The sequence below is a fragment of the Cyprinodon variegatus genome, unplaced genomic scaffold (genome assembly GCF_000732505.1).
Source record: "Cyprinodon variegatus isolate N-32 unplaced genomic scaffold, C_variegatus-1.0 Scaffold407, whole genome shotgun sequence".
Taxonomy (NCBI): Eukaryota; Metazoa; Chordata; class Actinopteri; order Cyprinodontiformes; family Cyprinodontidae; genus Cyprinodon; species Cyprinodon variegatus.
In genome coordinates this window covers 1-17,179 of record NW_015150860.1, presented here as the reverse complement: position 1 = coordinate 17,179, position 17,179 = coordinate 1, and the positions used below count along the sequence as shown (strand labels likewise).

Genomic DNA, 17,179 nt, shown 5'->3' with positions numbered 1-17,179 from the left:
CCCTCCTCTTTTAGCCCACAGTAAAACAATCAGAAGCATTCATGTAGGAGATTGCAGACAGAGAAGCTGCAATCTCTCCTTAAAGCACAGGGAAGTTTTGTTTCTCCTCAGTAAAATCCTCTGTGGGGGTTGGGACCCGAGTGAAGGAATTGTAATGCAGCTTTGCCTTCACTCCTTCGGATTAGGAGGCTCCCAAGGTCTCTACGCTTGATTTCCTATCAATCCGACTCTTCCACTCTCTGCTCTTTAAGATATGCTGTCCTCCGTATTCATTGGAAATGTATTAACATGGCAGACTGAGGAGAAAGCACACTTAGACTCCCTTACAAAGATCCGTCCTGTAAGCTTTCCAAGGTTTGGATCCGAAATCCATCTTTTCTCTTTCTTTAAACAAAGTAAGGCGCTTTAAATCACAGGGATGTAGCACTAATGTACTGCAATCATCTCTTTGCACAGTGGAAACAATAACAGGGAAGTGTAACTGGACCTGTAGGGTACTTCCTGTACCCTGCAGATCCACGGCTTGGTGCCAGATATCCTTGGCTCTGAGAAACCTTTCACCGGTTCAATAAAGAGCAGCGTTATGTATGCGATACCCGGAGTTCCTATTTCTTTGCTCCTACACATCCTAAAGATGTCGCTGTGTTTTTGAACATGAGTTGGTTTTGGAAGGTTACGGCTCTGAACGGCAGAGGACAGCTTTCTGGCAGGAAGCTCAATGGGAGTGATGAATGAGCTCGCCATCCGAACACTCAGGTGTCCACCCCTCCCCACGTCTCGTCTCTATTCTCCTCCTCACCGTCTCTCACCTCCTCTCCCTGCTCACTCTTCCCGGCTGCCTCCTGGGACCTCCGCTGACTTTCATCTCCATCTGTCAGATCGCTCTCCAACGCAGGCGGATCGGGCTCCGTCTGCATGAGCGCGGAATATAAATTACTTTAAACAATGTAAAAGCTTTATCATGTCTTACATTTGGTTTCTCTTGGGTGTCTTTTCACAGAGCAAAGGACGACGCAGCAGGGTCAAGTTTACTTTCTCCACACTCAGACAGGTGTCAGCACCTGGCATGACCCCAGGGTACCCAGGTATGATTTACAGTCACCATCACTGTTCTGCTTTCCTTTAGCTGTATGCCGACAACTAATACAGATGAATGCATAAGGAAACTTTGATGATTAAAAGTCCAAATCTGATTTTCTAGATAAAGGTCCTCATTAATTTTTGGTGACCGCATAAAGCAAAGGAAATGGTGCTTTATGCCTACAACTGCTTTTTATTATAAGACGAAGGTTTTCTAGTTTTTGACTTTGACGCTAATCAAGTTGCTTAACAGAGCTTAAAGGGTATTTAGCACTAAACAACTTTGGCAACATTTAGAGAATCCCACAAAATACCAACATACCCTGTGCACTGTAGCCTTTTCAGAATATAAGCTTATGGAAATTTGAGATTCTGTTTTATTACTTAGTGCTTACAGGGTTCTTGCGGATCCTTAAAAAGTTTTAAAAGGCATTGAATTCTTCAATATAAAAATCAGGCCTTAATTGATATTAAAATGCCATAAATCAGTCTTTCATAGGTCTTAAAATTGCCACCAAGTCATAAATAGGATTTTATTTTTGTAATTCATATCAAAAATTAAAATAATTCAAAATCATTTTTTTTTACATTTAATGAACGGCCTATTAGTTCCATCCTGACAGCAGAAGCAATTAAAACAATGTTGCAAACAGACCTTGGAGTGATGCGCCTATAACTTTTTATCTGAACAAGAAGTGTAAATTCAATGAAAATTGGCTATCCAGCGTTTCCCCAGCGTTTTTTAAGTTCTCTGCACGGCTAAAAACAGTACCAGATAATGTATATGAGGAATGGCATATTTTGAGCAAGAAGTCATTCAAGCTCGGCAGGATGGGAATCAAAGCTCTGTAGTCGGACGTGTGAAGACTGAAAAACAAAGCTCCAAAATCGAGTTACAGAGAAGCAGCAGCTATTTCTCAGTCCTGTTCCACCATTGACTCTGCAAAGCCTCTACAGCCATTTCCGACGTCAAAAAATGCACCAGTAGCAACAAATCTCCAGATAATGGTTGGTGGTTCGCCCGCTATAAAAGCAGAGCTATTATGGGATTTGAGTCGAGATCAAAACAAAGTTTGTGAAGTCAATTCATTAGTTGTTAAAAATATATCTGTTATTAGTGTGTTTTTAGCTTTCTTCCTATATGGAAAGTTTTTTAAAATGGTAAAAACTTCTACTGTGCCAGAAAGTACTGGTTTATGTTAAAATAAGCATCAGCTTAAATTTGATGCAACCAGTTTTTGTTTCTTTATTTTGAAGTTGGTTGTAAAAGTTTTATTACAAGGGTGAAAAAAAAAAAAACACTTAAAAATTCTTGAATTTAACTTACCTTATGTTGTAGGAACCCTGGATTGATATTTCAATGGAAAACACAGCCAAATGTTTTGGTAATCAAGCGTATGTAGATCTCCCTGAATAACAGTAAAACCTGACATTTATTGAAGAAAAAAGGTCATTTTTTTATTATTAAGGCAGTATTTAGTTTTAAAACAATAAGAACCATCCCTAGAATACCATTCCTACCGTGAAGCATAAGGGAGGTAGCATCATTCTTTGGGGGTGTTTTTCTGCACATGGGAGGGGGTGACTGCACTGCATTAAGGAAAGGATGACCGGGGCCATGTAGTGAGAGATTTTGGGAAACAACCTCCTTACCTCAGAGCATTGAGGCTGGGTCTTCCAACATTACAATCACCTAGGATAAGCAAGGAGTGGCTCTGGAAGAAACATATCAAGGTTCTGGAGTGCCCTAGCCAGTCTCCAGTCCTAAACCCAATATAGCATCTTTGGAGGGAGCTCAAACTCTGTGTTTCTCAGCAACAGCCCAGAAACCTGAACAATCTAGAGAAGATCTGTGTGGAGGAGTGGGCCAAAATACCTCCTGCAGTGTGTGCAAAGCTGGTGAAAAACTGCAGAAAACGTTTGACCTCTTTAATTGCAAACAAAGTCTACTGAACCAAATATTAACATTGATTTTCCCAGGTGTTCAAATACTTATTTGTAGTTGTATCATACAAATAAGTAGTTAAAAAAATCATACATTGTGATTTCTGGATTTTTTTTTTTTTAGATTATGTCTCTCATAGTGGACATGCACCTACAATGACAAATTCAGACCCCTCCATGATTTCTAAGTGGGAGAACTTGCAAATACTTATTTTCCTCACTGTAGTTATTACTCACTGTTACATGTATCTCTCTAAAGCAGTTTCTGACTCAACACATAGGGCAAAAAAGTCTTTAGTTAAAGCTGTTCTTGCCTGTTTTGGATCTTTGCAGACAGAAATAACGTACTTTAAGCTAACATTCACATTTTGTTTCCTCTGTTTTGATATGACTTGTTGATAATTCATCTCTCAAGCAGAAGTGTACATTGAGAGTTAAATTAATTTTCAAGTCAATGTGGAGCACTGACCTCCATTGATGCTTCGTGTGGGAGCAATGGACGTGCTAAAAAAAAAACGCACTTGTCATTTAAGAGTAAAATCTTAGATATGACGTTCTAGATATGAGAACAACACCAGGTTTTCTATGATTGATTTCTTCTTTTTTCGTATTACGGGTCAATGCTTTTCAAATTGATGTCAGTCTGAGATCCTGTAAAGAGAACCAGACTCCCAGTGTTTGCCCCACTGATGATGCTGGAATGAACATAAGCAAAGGATGAAAGTAGCGTTGTGGAAGTAGTGACGGGCGGTCTGTTTAATAATCGCGTGCTGGTTTGGAGGGGAAGGATTCCAGCTCTGTCTCTTCACTCTCCGTGCAGACGGTCGCTGCTCGCATGTGCACCGGCGCTGTTTACAAACATTAAGACAGACATTGCTGACGGAGCGATTATACAGCCAGGTCGGATGCAAACACACGCGTCGGCATTTGTAGCATCCATATTGTCTTCCGTAAACACAGCAGGCTTTGATCGAGGTCACTACCTCCGTCGTTTTAGGGGCCTGTTCACAACAGAGTCTGTTCCCGTTGCAAAAGACTCAAATTGACCATTTTTCAGCTGCAGTCTGGTTGTTGGACGGAGAAAAATCCATATTTCTTTGATCAAATCCACATGTTTCAAAATTCCTTGATTTTTCCATCTTTTCTCGCATCCAATTCCAGGATTATATTTGCCTATTTTGCAACGCAGAAATCCCAGTGCTCTTAAAAAAGCATGAAGTTGTCTTTCAGTCCAGTCTGGACTTTCTACATTTTCAACCCCCTGAGCCGGAGTTACCTGTCATAGCAAGCATATCCTCTATCATTTAGCTGATTATGCCGTGCAAAGGACCACATCATGTTAACTCGGTCTACAAAAGCCCTGAAAAACTCCTAGTCGATCTCAGCTGACCCCTATCAGATGCTCTCAGGCATGCGGATCTTGTTGATTACTGTACTCTAAAAGAATGCTGCATGCAAAATATCTGCACATGCTTTTCCAAAAACACGCCTCACTGTGCTGGCTTCATAAAACTTGACCGATGGCTTCTCCCCTCTACTGAATATGGATAGCGTTTTTACAGCTCTGCTTTGGGCCTGCTGGTCACGCAGCAGCTTACCCAAAGTCAAACACTGGTTAATTAGTAACTAAAAGTGTTTCTATGTTCTAAAACTGTTTATTTCTGTGTTGGTTCTCAGAGACCTGAGTAATGTGAACTGTGAGGAACTTGGCCCTCTACCGCCAGGGTGGGAGATCCGAAACACCGCCACAGGAAGGGTTTACTTCGTCGACCACAACAACCGAACCACGCAGTTCACAGACCCACGCCTCTCAGCTAACCTGCATCTAGTCCTAAAGTAAGAGCTCAGATCTTTCATTGAATTACTCACAGATCATATATATATCTGTATAAAAAAGTAAAAAGAGTCCCAAGATGAAAGGGTCTGTTTGGTTTTTATTTTCAGTCCAAGCTCCAACGGTTCCCGAGGAAGCGGCGAGAGTCAAAACGTCAGGTAACTAATGGGCTGCATGCTTGAACCACAGACAGGAACAGACATGGTTAGACATCCATCACACATGGCTACTTTAGCTCCCCGTCAGTCTGTGTTTCACGTTGGGACGCCTCACCAAAGTCTGTTCACCATCTGTAGAGGCTCATCGCTCGGCGTAGTCCCTCTGACCAATCCCCCGCTGGAATACACACACACTGAGAAGCCATACACGGTGTACAAACTTCCCACATCCTCTCTTTCCTCACGACGGTTCGGAAATTCCTTAGCACTGCAGAGGTTTTAATCCAATCCGTGTCAAAGCCGTCTTTGGCCGCACATCAGATAGCCGAGCGTCTGTGGCTTAGGAGCGTCTTACGTCCAGGAAACGGGGCGCCCAGCTCGGTCAGTGAGCCGGATCTTTTTCTATACATGTAGATTTATGTGGGTCGGATCAAACTTCTGTGCATGGATCAATGACTCCTCCTCTGAGGAGCTTTAGTCAAACTTTTTTTAGTGATATAAATCAAAAACCTGAATGTATTTTATAGGGATTTTACTCAGCCAGATCAATACTAAGTAGAAAACATCTAAGAACCAAACAACGATGGGTTACAAAAAAAGGTTTTGAAACAATCCAGCAAAGCTTCAGACTCTTTTTGGTAAAAAGAGTCAGCTGCTGGCCTGATGAAACACTTTTTGTGGTAGAAGAAACCTGCAACACAGAAACATGGTAGTGGCAGCATGATGCTGAGGGGGAGCTTTATTTCAGAATGAAAGGAGGGGCAAGATATGGTAATCCTGTGGGTAAAAATGTTTGAGGATGTTTCTTTTTTACCACTTTGACAGAGAGCAGATAAGAAAAAGGGAGGAAAGAGAATGCAGAAAGGAAGGCAGCATAGGTCTCTGGTGGTAATTAATGGATTCATTGTGAGTAATCATTTATTGAAATAATCCTTGACTAACTGTCAATAATCAATTAATCGTTAATTTGATTATAGAGACTCTAAAATATGCCTTTAGCCAAAAGAGCAACCTATTCAAAGCAGTTATGTCCGAAAATTGTAAAAAATATTTTCCATTTAAGGTTAAAAAAACTTTTTCTCCATTAGTGTGCTCCATCTAGAAGTCTTTAAAGGGCGCAGTTTTAGCTTCACTTGATTTGGATTCTGTGTTAAAACTTCTTTAAGGAACCTCTTGTCTTCCGATTCTCAATCAATTAATTGAAAAAAAGAATCAACAGTTTAATCAATTAGCTAAATGGCTGCTTGGAGCATAAGTCTCAGGACTGGGATTAAAACTTGGCAGCTGCTTCGAGGTCTAAAGCCTCACTTATGCTCATGGCACAGAAAATGGAATGAGCAAATGCAGCATCCGCAGCTTTTATGCTATAGTGATATTTATGGACTAATCAAAGGATGTCTCTAGAAGTTTATATTTACAAAGCTGCCGTTCATCCACCATGTTGTCCCTTGTTGTTACTAGTTTGCAGATGTTCTGGTTTGCGATTGCTAAGGTGACCAACCAGAAGAGAGACAAGTCTGAGTTGTTTATTTATATTTTTCCATTTTAGATTTCTAGATTTTTTTTTCTTTTCACTATTATTTTTACTTTAGGTTATTAGTATTTTTGTTCTTTCATTTCTTTTCCCTTTCTCTTTCTGTCCTTTAGTCTGTAATTTTAATTTACTTTCATTATACACTGTGCTTAAACATTGGGACTGTGGGTGTTGAAAAAACATGAGCATTTTTTTGTGTTTGGGGGTCCACCCCATCATTTCCGAGTCTTTGTATTGCTGTTGCTCAATAAATATATTAATAAGTGAATAAATAAATAAATGGAGGCTCCTGCATATGGATCAGGCACTCTACATTTGCTGCACCCATGAGCTAGCTTCTTGATTAACAATTTTTGGTTAAAGTCAAAAGATGCAACCCACAGAAAAAAACATACATAGGCTAAAGGGCGGATTATACTTCTGCAACCGCACACATCAAATGTCACTAGCGTCTGGTTGCGAACCAGTTTTGCTGTTATGCTTCTGCAATGGTGGTCTGGAATTTCTAGGGACGCACATCAGTTTACCGCCAAAGCGGAAGGGAGAGCCTATTCGAGAAGTCGCGAGAACTTTGGCGGATGGTCACGAGAACTTCTTCGGCGGCGCCGGCGGGAGTGTTTATTTTCCAAGACAACATATTTGAGGCATCGTACAAGTGATTGAACTTCCAAACCTCCTCGATCAAGCTTTCGTCGTGGTTATCCATTGTTGTTATTTCTCCTCGGTTTCTAAAAACGGCGCGCCCTGGCACCGACACTCCAAAAAATCTAAATCTAGATAAGTCATTTTTTCTTCAAATAAGTGCATTTGTTCTTGAATTGAGGAGGTAAAAGAGACATTTTGCCAATAGAACAAGACAATTTACACTTAAAATAAGAAAACACAATTGCATTGTCTTATTTCAAGTGCATATTATCTAATTATCTTATTTTAAGAATAAAATTACTCATTCCATTGGCAAACTATCTCATTTACCTACTCAAATTAAGGGTGAATACACTTAATTTAAGAAATTTTAAGTTATTTCTAGATCGTTTTTGCAGTGGAATCGAGAAGGACGACCACATAGACAGCCGGAAAGACATACCAAGGACCAATCAACGCGGCTTTTCGTCTACACACTTCCCCTTGAGGTCTGCACGGGTTTGCGTAGTCAGGATTTTTTTGAGGTGCGCGGCGACGGTTGCAGAGCCTCTGCGCGGAGGGCGTGGCACAGAAACAGGTTTGACAGTTGCAGAGGCTATGCGTCAGAAGTATAAATTTATATACTTCTGACTTAATAAATCTTTTAAAAAGCGTTTCATGCTAAAATTTAGTTTTTTTTTCTTTCCTTGGTGGATAAACAATAACTAAACGCTGACTGATTAATTGATGAAATCGATGAATCGAATTTTCTGTTTATGGAGGTTTAATTTTCAGAAAATATGGACATTTGGGCTTCCGTAGCTCAGGGTGGCATCAGTTCATCTCTTTTTCTACTTAGACGTTTTCTAATAACTGCTAAACTAGCTGATTGTGTGATAGATGCAAAAATGTAGTTGGTTATCTTCATCGTTCGTTGTGAAACATTTTTTTCCAGCCTTTCTACAGCTTTAATTTCTTTTGGAATTAAATTAAAAGGTCAGTTATTTGAAATAAGGTCAGCACCGAAAGGTGTTTTTGGAAAGCAAAATTTTTCATTTTTATTATGAAACTTAAAAATCAAATGATCAGATTTGGTAGGAAATACATCAGAGATTAGATTCTTAAACTGTATTAGCAATCTCTACTAGAACTAGAAAGCATACAGCTCTGTATCTTCTCTGCTTCCTTCTTCACGCATGAGCTTTTCTTTTTCGGTTCCATCCTGGAGGAAATGTCTTTCACCAATATTAGGAACATTAGCCAGAGTTTGTAAATCGTAACAAGATTTAACTGGAGTCTGCATCAATTCTTTCTGTTTATATTAACTCTGTATAACATTATCTATTGCGTTTTCTGTTTAGTTTCAGAGCTAACTTTGAAGGGACTGTCTAGCTTGTGACAAACATCTGGAAAATATATCGGTCCTCCTGGTTCTCTGTCAAGACATCTGCCTTTTATCAGGCCGGAGATTATAGCCATTTTCACCTCTCCTGTGCCGTCATCCCACAAAAATGTCAGATATATATAATGTCCATCAAAGTTGCAGTTTATAGCCCTGCATGGCTTTGGTTAAGACGTCCCTGTGCTGTTGCTGTCTTGCTGAGTCCAGGCCCCCTTTCTGGTCCAGGTCGGCATCCAATAGGTAAACGAATCCGTTTCTGCAGGATTGCATTTGTCACCAGAGGGAAATGTTTGTGATTGATCAAATTGAGTTTCTTTGGACTTTCAGGTAACGTGTTTCAGGCATGCTCTTTAATAAGTAGCTGGGAGGAGATCAGAGGACTAATTTAAGGGTGAAAGTGCAGAAGGAGAGAGATGCTCCCGCGCTCTGAGCTGTCTGCTGTGTTTGGGTGCTGTCTGCCTCCCATCTCCTTCTTGTTGGTAGGAAATAGAGGGATTTGTGAGGAGCTCTCCTGCATCTTATTGGGCCATGTGGCTTTCTGGGGTAGCAGGAAGTGATTAGATTCTGCTGTAGAGACCCCAGAAACCAAAAAGGGGCTTTGCTGTAGAGAATACGGTGCTGTGGTGAACTGGAATGCAGTCTGATGGGTTTGGTGGGTTCATTAGAGTCTAAAGCAGCTCCTAAACGACTGTGCTCTGTCTGGAGGTCATTTGTTACCACTTCCAGTTAGTTGTTTTTTCTTTTCTATTTAATTACAGCTGCATGCATAGTGGCAGCTGTCTGTAAGTCAATAAGCTTAACAGGACATGAATCAGAGGCTAATGTGTTTAACTCCCAGGTTGCTGCAGTGAGCAGCATACGATTCTCTGTGTCTTCTCTGTTGAAAAATTGTCTTCTGTATCTACTTTATTATTATCAGCAGATCGTTTCCTAAGCAATAGAACTGCTTTCAATTATAAACGCACCAAGAAATCAACTAGAAAATAAAACTCTCTTTAGACCTGAATATTTGAGGTGCACAATAACGGAGAACTGCATTATTGTGTTGGTGTACTATAATCTCCTTTATCTGATAAAGCAGGGAATAAAATGCAAAATTGTTCAGTTTATTGTTTTAGAATATCCAGAGAGGTCAAAATGTTCTGTTAAATTTTGGTTTTGCAGAGAAATTGGAATATTTTACACACTGGTGACCTGAAAAAATCACCACTGATTTTCTGGTTGGTACATTACTAGTTTCATGACCAGGTTATGATATAATATAAGCCTTAATGGTGGGGTTGGGGGGGTTATTAATACTCTTTATATATTACTATTGGCGTATAAACAAGCAGATTTCACTACCTTGTTTATTTTAAATTTTCTCCTACAGATGACTTTTTAAAAGGTCCCAGTTTGGCTGAAAACTGAAGCATGTTTAGTCTGGTTTAGTTGCCCCCTGCTGGTCGTTATAAATAATGCATACTTTGGCATTTATTTATTATAGTACCTTGAGGCTTAATTACATGGGAATCCAGCAGATTTTAGACAAGCTTTGACTGTTCAAGGAATTTATTGCCTCTTTAAAGCAAAAACCTTTGAATGATTTTAAAATAAGTGGTGAATCTTGGCTGACATTTGTCTTAACTTGATGTCATGCAGACCACTGTTCTTATTTAAAAGTAGCAGTGCTTGTTAGAGGTTACATGTCGATTCTCTAGTTACATACAATATACATTAGTAAAAACAATAGAATGTATTTCTAGAAATGAGTTTTAGGTTATTAAAGGCTGTCGGAAGCATATAGTTTTGTAAATGAAACTGCTGCTTCAACATGTTCTTCCTTAATCTTGTCCCTTTCTGTCCCTCTTGTTTCCTTTTCCATCTCTGACGCCTTCCAGTCGTCAGAACCAGGTGAAGGATCAGGCCCAGCAGGCTCTGGTGTCCCCCGCCCAGCTCCCAGAAGAGGCAGAGTGTCTCACCGTCCCCAAGTACAAGAGAGACCTCGTTCAGAAACTCAAGATCCTGCGTCAGGAGCTGTCCCAGCAGCAGCCTCAGGCTGGCCACTGTCGGATCGAGGTGTCCCGTGAGGAGATCTTTGAGGTCAGCATACCATCTAAAGCTTACAAAGCCGGGACTGTATTCACAGAACGCTACATCCAGTGCCTTAGAAAGGGATTTATACCCTTAAGGCTTTTCAAATCATGTGAAAACTACAGGACAGTTGTCGATAAATCGGCACAGAATAGCATAGTTGTGAAGGAAAACCAAAAAAGTTGAAAGAAAAACCACTACTTTGTTTTCCAAGTTCGAAGACATTTCACTTCCCACCCAGGAAGCTTTTTCAATTCAAAATGTCTGGATTAGCGTTGAGTTCCAAGCTTTATAGAGTAGCCCAAACAAAGCCTTGTTTTGGCTTAGAAGACATGCAAATTGAACCGGAAGAACAGTTCCACCCCTTAGGAACGGGGAGTCGTTGAGGTTTTTGTTAGCCTGCACTCCCCAATATTGGCCTGTGCCTCTGAAAAGGGAGTCTTTAGGGTCATCGTTAGCCTGGCTGACCAGGCAAGATGTTTTGGTCCCCTGCATGGGGATGGGGGTTGGGATGATCGTAAGAAGGAATCAACTCTATTGCTGCATTATAGGTTTTTGGGAGTCCACCCCTTCTGTTTAAGGTTGGTTTTTCTCTCTTAACATAAATGGCTTCCTTCACACCCCTTTAAAACCACTTGTCTCCTTTGTCCAAAATGTTAACATTCTAGTCCTCAAAAGAATGTCCTTTGTTCTTAAGGTGTAGACGTACCGCAGAGTCTTGCCCGGAGGAGGTAGTCCGTCTGTGTTGGGCCATGTGTCTGTCTAGAGGTTGTTTGGTTTCTCCAGTATAAAAATCAGAGCATTCCTCAGTGCATTTAACTGCATATACAACTCTGATAATCTTAGGTTTGGAGGTTCTGTCCTTAGGATGCACTAGTCTCTCTCTAAGGGTCTTGTTTGGTCTGAAATGTGCTGGGATTTTGTGTTTGGAGAAACTCCTCTTGAGTCTTCTCCAAGAGGATTTTTTCCAAACACAAAATTTTAAGGCAGGATCATAATCTTGATTAACTGACTGCACAGACAATGTTTTGAGGTTTACTTTCTTGCTTAAAAATATATTAATACTACTTTTTTACCAGCTTTACTGGACGCGTCTGACCTTTATGTGGACAAGCATAAGAAATGAAGCAGCTGAAGCTTCTTTGCTGCCAAAAGCGCGTACGGTTTGTAGCATTAGAAGAGACAGGCCTTGTTCTGAACTCTGAACAGCTCTGAATGGATATTTAGGGTCATAGTCTCAATTGAAGGTGAACCTGTTCCTCATTTTCCAGCTTGTCGCCTCTTCTAACAGGTTTTATAGACTGAATTGTCGTTTATTTTGCTACATTCATCTTCCTATCAATTTTGACCAGCTTCCCTGTCTGCTGAAGAAAAGCATGATGCTTCCACCCCCGTGTTTCACTAAGCGTTCAGCGTGCTAATGATGGAAGATTTCCTCGTCTCCAGAGTAAACAGGAAAATGTTGGTCTAGCTTTAACTGCATGTTTCTTCTTTGCAGCTCTTTGCTTTTTTCTAATAAATGCTTTTCAGTTGTCGTCCTTCCACTTCAGTTTTTATGCTAATTCCCCTTGGTAAATCAAATAAACTCCAACAAAAAAGTCTCTGGTTGTAATGTGACAAAGTTAAATATAAAAAAAATTCAGGGGTGTGAATACTTTAGTAATGCATTGTAGTTAACCCTGGAATAAACGGGGAACAGCTTTTTTTCCCTGAATCCCTGCTATCCTGACGTTGTTTTTGTGTGTTTTTTTTCCCTCTTAAATTTAGCAGTCGGTATATCTTATCAGTGCACCTGAAAGATTTGCTTGTAGTGAAGCTTATTTTCAGCTCCTCCTCCGCTGCTCTTTTTTTACGATCTCCACTAAAGGTCGATGCCCTGCGCCGTCTGGCTACGAGAATGTTTCCCTCACTCATCGTTATCTATGATGTGCGCCGGTACGGCTGCTCCAAATCCAAACCAGACCTCTCCATCCGAGGAGGATTCTCTCAGCGGGGGCAGCTTTAGGGTTGTTTCTGGGAGTTTTTTTTTTCATTCTCTGCATCTAGGAGGTGCAGAGCCTTCACCAGAACAACACCACCTGCAGCAGACTGCATGACCCTCATAAAGTACGCGCTGGAATGTGCTGGAACAGCCGCGTCTGTTAATCTGAGCGAAGACATTTTTGTTGGCTGATCTCAACATGTGGGAGGGTGGGAGTGTTGGGGCTGGGGGGGTAGAGCAAGTCTTAAGGTTCAGAGAGACATAACTGCATAGCTTCTCCAGACCAACTCAGGCAGTAAATTATGCCTCTATAGGAAACTGTTTGGTGGTGGACTTTCACAGCTGTGTCTGAGTTTATTTTTATGGAGCAGATAAGACATTCTCCCAGCCATGTGTTTGTCTGCTCCATCCTGAGGGCATGGCGGAGCCTGGCAGAGGAAGAGGCAGTCTTATTAGAGTCTTATGCTTGTGTTTATTATAAATGCCTCTAATCCACTTAAAAGGAGCCCTCCCACTTAACACTGTAAGCTGTCTGCATGTGTGGAGAACACTGGCAGAGGTGCAGAGCTCTCAGCCTCAGAGTAGAGTTTAAAATCTAAAACTACTCTTGTTGACACTGAACTGGAGCTTTCTGGCTTCTTGCACAATTGCCGTTATTTCATAAATCTGAAAATAAAGTCTTAATTGGTATTAAAATGTCTTAAATCAGTCTTTCATACCGTAAATAGGATTTTATGATAGTGATTTTTCCCGAATATGATGATACTTGCTAAAGTTTGCTTCTTATTTTTATTCACATAATAATTTACAGAACGGCTCTTGCTGTAACATCACTCAGCCCTGATAGCAAAGCCAATAAAGGCGATCTTCGCCTCAGAGGAGATCTAGCTTTGCCTTAGACCACGTGGGAAAAGTGTAAATTCTACTAGAATGTGGCCAAGTACCAGAGGATGTATATGAGGCTCTGTGTATTTTGAGCAAGAGATGTTTGAAGCTCAGTTAGATGGGAATCAAGGCCTTCGAGTTGTATATTTTGAAACGTGATGCACAAAGCATTGAAGACAATGTTCAACCGTAGGCCCAGACTTGAAGCTGTGATGTTGTGGACTTTGAACACTGTGACAAATCACCAATCATACAAGATAAAAAGGGACTTGGAGACATGTACCGTGCTATGTTGCACGAATCGGTCGCTCATTTGCATGCAGCTCCAAGAAAGCGGCCACCCTGACCAAGTTTTCAACGTATCAGAGCTACTGTGGTGAAAGCTGACAATGACACATTTTAACAAGGATGATCTAAACATTTGATTTTAATTAGCGCGTCTTAAAACACCTGTTTCACTCATTGTGTGCAGTGAAGCGACAAACTATAAGGTCTGCAGAAAGGATCATTAGGGTTGACCTTCCCTCCATCCTAGAAATAAATGAGTCTAGTGTGAGGAAAGGGTTAGTTAACATCTCTGAAGATCCGTCTTAGTCAAATGGTGTAGACTTTAGGTTCTGCATTATGCTAGTGGGGTTTTTTTCCTTTTTTTTTTTTTTTTTACATAATCCAGTTTTAACATTGAAAAGCTTTCATTCTGATCAAGCTAAAGAACATCCTAAAGCCTGAGTAGTCAGCTCTTCTGCCATGAAACAATATATGCATAAAATGTTTGCTTCTACCTTTGCAGGAGAATTGAAGCCTGCCTTTTAATTTAGTAATGATAAAATTAGCTGTTCATATGCATACTGCTCATTTTGTATATATATATATGTATATATATATGTATATATATATATATTTAATTGAATTCAGTTTATTTGTATAATGCAGACTCAGAACATGTAATCTCAGGCATTTTACAATCCAACATCCATGGATGGAATCATTGACTTGCAGAACATGTTCCTCCTGGTTGACGATGTGGTGACAGTAGATATTCGCTTTTGTCATTGACTAAACAGCAATCCCTCACATTGAGGATGCATGCAGCAACAGTCAAGAGGAACAAATCCCTTTTAACAGGAAGAAACCTCCAGCAGAACCAGGCTCAGTGTTGGCAGCCGTCTGCCAAGACTTGCTAGGGGTTCAAAGACACTGAAGCAGGCATAAAAAACAAACCTAGAAACACTGATGTCGGAAAAGTTAATAGTAAACTACCTCCTCAAGCGGCTCTGACTAGGAAAGAAACGGTAAAAAAGATTATCTCTGAGCCGTTTTTCATGTCAAGAGGATGAAAAAGAGCACATACAGTTAGTCACGGTAAAAGCTGACCCCATAGCTATGTATTTGTGCAAAGGTCGTTGAAGGCAGCAGCCATGCTGGTATTTCTCAGCTGCTATGATGAGAATAAAATAGTAAGGGGTTGAAATGACAAATACTGCAGAAGTGGTGAATAGAGGCAGAATGATATGAAGTTGTCCCTTTGTCCTCCAGCAGCTCAAGCCTATAGCAGCATAATGGAATGTGTGTATGCTGTGACTGTAATTAGTCAAATGTCATGCATTTGCACACAGTCATAGCTGATCTTTTAATTTCAGAAGGAGGTAGGTCTGGTTGATTAGAAAAGTTGAATCCGTGACTCGCCTTGATCATCCCTTAAACTCTTCAGTAAGACACAAAGAGGTGTTCCTTTGATATTTAACCGACTTTGATGATGTGTGTCTGTTTTGCAGGAATCATATCGGCAGGTGATGAAGATGAGGCCTAAGGATCTATGGAAACGGTTGATGGTGAAGTTCAGAGGTGAAGAAGGCCTCGACTACGGAGGAGTGGCCAGGTTAGCGGAGCCTATGATTTAAAGCATTCACCGTTGTTTTGCCTTTTATATCCTGATTTATTGCTCTGAATAGGCTGTGTCCATCAGGCATACACCACATGCAGTGGCTCACTAAACTGTTCATATCCCTCTGAGCTTTATATAACCACAAACTCAATTTTATTTTATTGCCTTGGTTAAGCTAAGAATATTATGACATATTTTACAAAGATGAAAAATTAGCTTATATTTACTCTGCAATTGAATCCTTAAAGCTCCACCTTTGTTCAGGGGTCACCTCTGGACATTCTCAATGTGTTGCAGCAGATTAACCTGCTACATCCATACGATTAACCTGGACCTACTCTTTGATTTCATCAGTCCTCTACAAGAAAGCCATAAGAGATCTGGTTTCAATTTGCCAAAACCTATATAGGGACTCTCTCATTTTGGTTTATATGTTCTTATTAATTAAACTGTTAGCATCCTTCCTGGCCTGCTCCTCCTCTCAGACAACATGGTGACCAAAAATAATCAATAATAAAATTGCCAAATTAGTATTTACATTAGCAGCCATTCAAAATGGCCCTTCCCAGTCAAACACCAGCCGAATGGCACCCAACTTCCCTGCAACTCCCAGCAAAATCCCGTCCAACTTCCAGCCACCGGAGTGACCCCCTCCTGCATATTTTTTTATTCTGACTCCACCCTTTCCCTGAATTACAGGGTCTGACCAGGAGATGATGCTTCTCTTTAGATATTAATGTCCACAAATCATGACAGAAAGAATATTTCGGTACAAATATTGGGGTTTAAAAACGAATTGTAGGGGACCAGCCAAGGACCCATCAAAGAAAGTCTACTTCTTTGAAAGGCTACTACTGTAGTAAAAACAAAAATAACCCAGATGAGAGAAAGAAGATCTTTGAATCCAATAATAGAAATGACACAGTGATGACAAGTATTACAAATTATCCCTGCTGAAATGAAATAAACATGCTTCAACAATAAAATAAGTGTTACATGGATAGCAAATGGAGAGAGCGGCAATGCATGCACTTTACTTGATCTCATAGCTGCTGAATGCACTAATGAATCAGCTAACTCATGTGTATATCTGCCAATACCCATACAAGAAAACGTTGCTAATATCAGCCAAACGTATTTAGCCCCTGGTGAATCGGTCTAACTCAGGTCGGTCTAACTCAGTCTGAAGGAGGCAGATTTGGAAAGACAGATGAGCAAAATGTCTGTTTCTTGTTAAAGAGAAAATGAAACAGTCAACCAACGTTACTTAATTCACAAGATTGTATCTTACTTTTATCGATAATTATATATAGAATGTGAAAAGTATAAATAGAAAACAAAACATTGTTTTATAATTTGTTTACCAAGGTCACTGAAATGTTGCAGTACTCCAGTGACAGTGATGTCACAGGGTCGGTCAATGATTTAGCTAGCCATTGAATACATTAGCTACACTGGAGACACAACACAATCATAAAACTCTTAAAACAGTTTGATGGAAGACGAAGCTGAAGCGACACTGAAGCGCCTAAATTATATTGCTTATGCTTTTGAGCCCATTTACTGTGTGAATCAAGCCATAGTTAGGAGAGAAGAGTCTGTTTTGGATCTGACTATCCCTGCTAGCCCACAGAACACCCGCTGTGGAGAATATGGAAAGCAGACTACTTTTGAGTCTGGCAAGCTAGCGGCCCATCAAACAGCCGGCTATAGCCTGAAGCTGCTCTGAGTGCTTTTAATTTCACCCCCTATGGCGGGGCTAACCAATTAAAAATCAGC

General features: G+C 40.5%; 1 protein-coding gene across 1 annotated transcript in view; it reads left to right on the top strand.

Moving 5' to 3' along the window:
* Positions 1-15,394, top strand: part of LOC107093092 (E3 ubiquitin-protein ligase SMURF2-like) — a gene marked incomplete at its 3' end in the record, with an annotated part of 78,590 nt that extends 63,196 nt beyond the window's left edge. The window contains exons 10-14 of the mRNA XM_015387919.1: positions 1,001-1,085; positions 4,702-4,860; positions 4,969-5,016; positions 10,457-10,658; positions 15,291-15,394. Coding sequence (XP_015243405.1) covers positions 1,001-1,085; positions 4,702-4,860; positions 4,969-5,016; positions 10,457-10,658; positions 15,291-15,394 — 598 coding nt within the window. The remainder of the gene's footprint in view (positions 1-1,000; positions 1,086-4,701; positions 4,861-4,968; positions 5,017-10,456; positions 10,659-15,290) is intronic.
* Between the last annotated feature and the right edge of the window lie 1,785 nt (positions 15,395-17,179).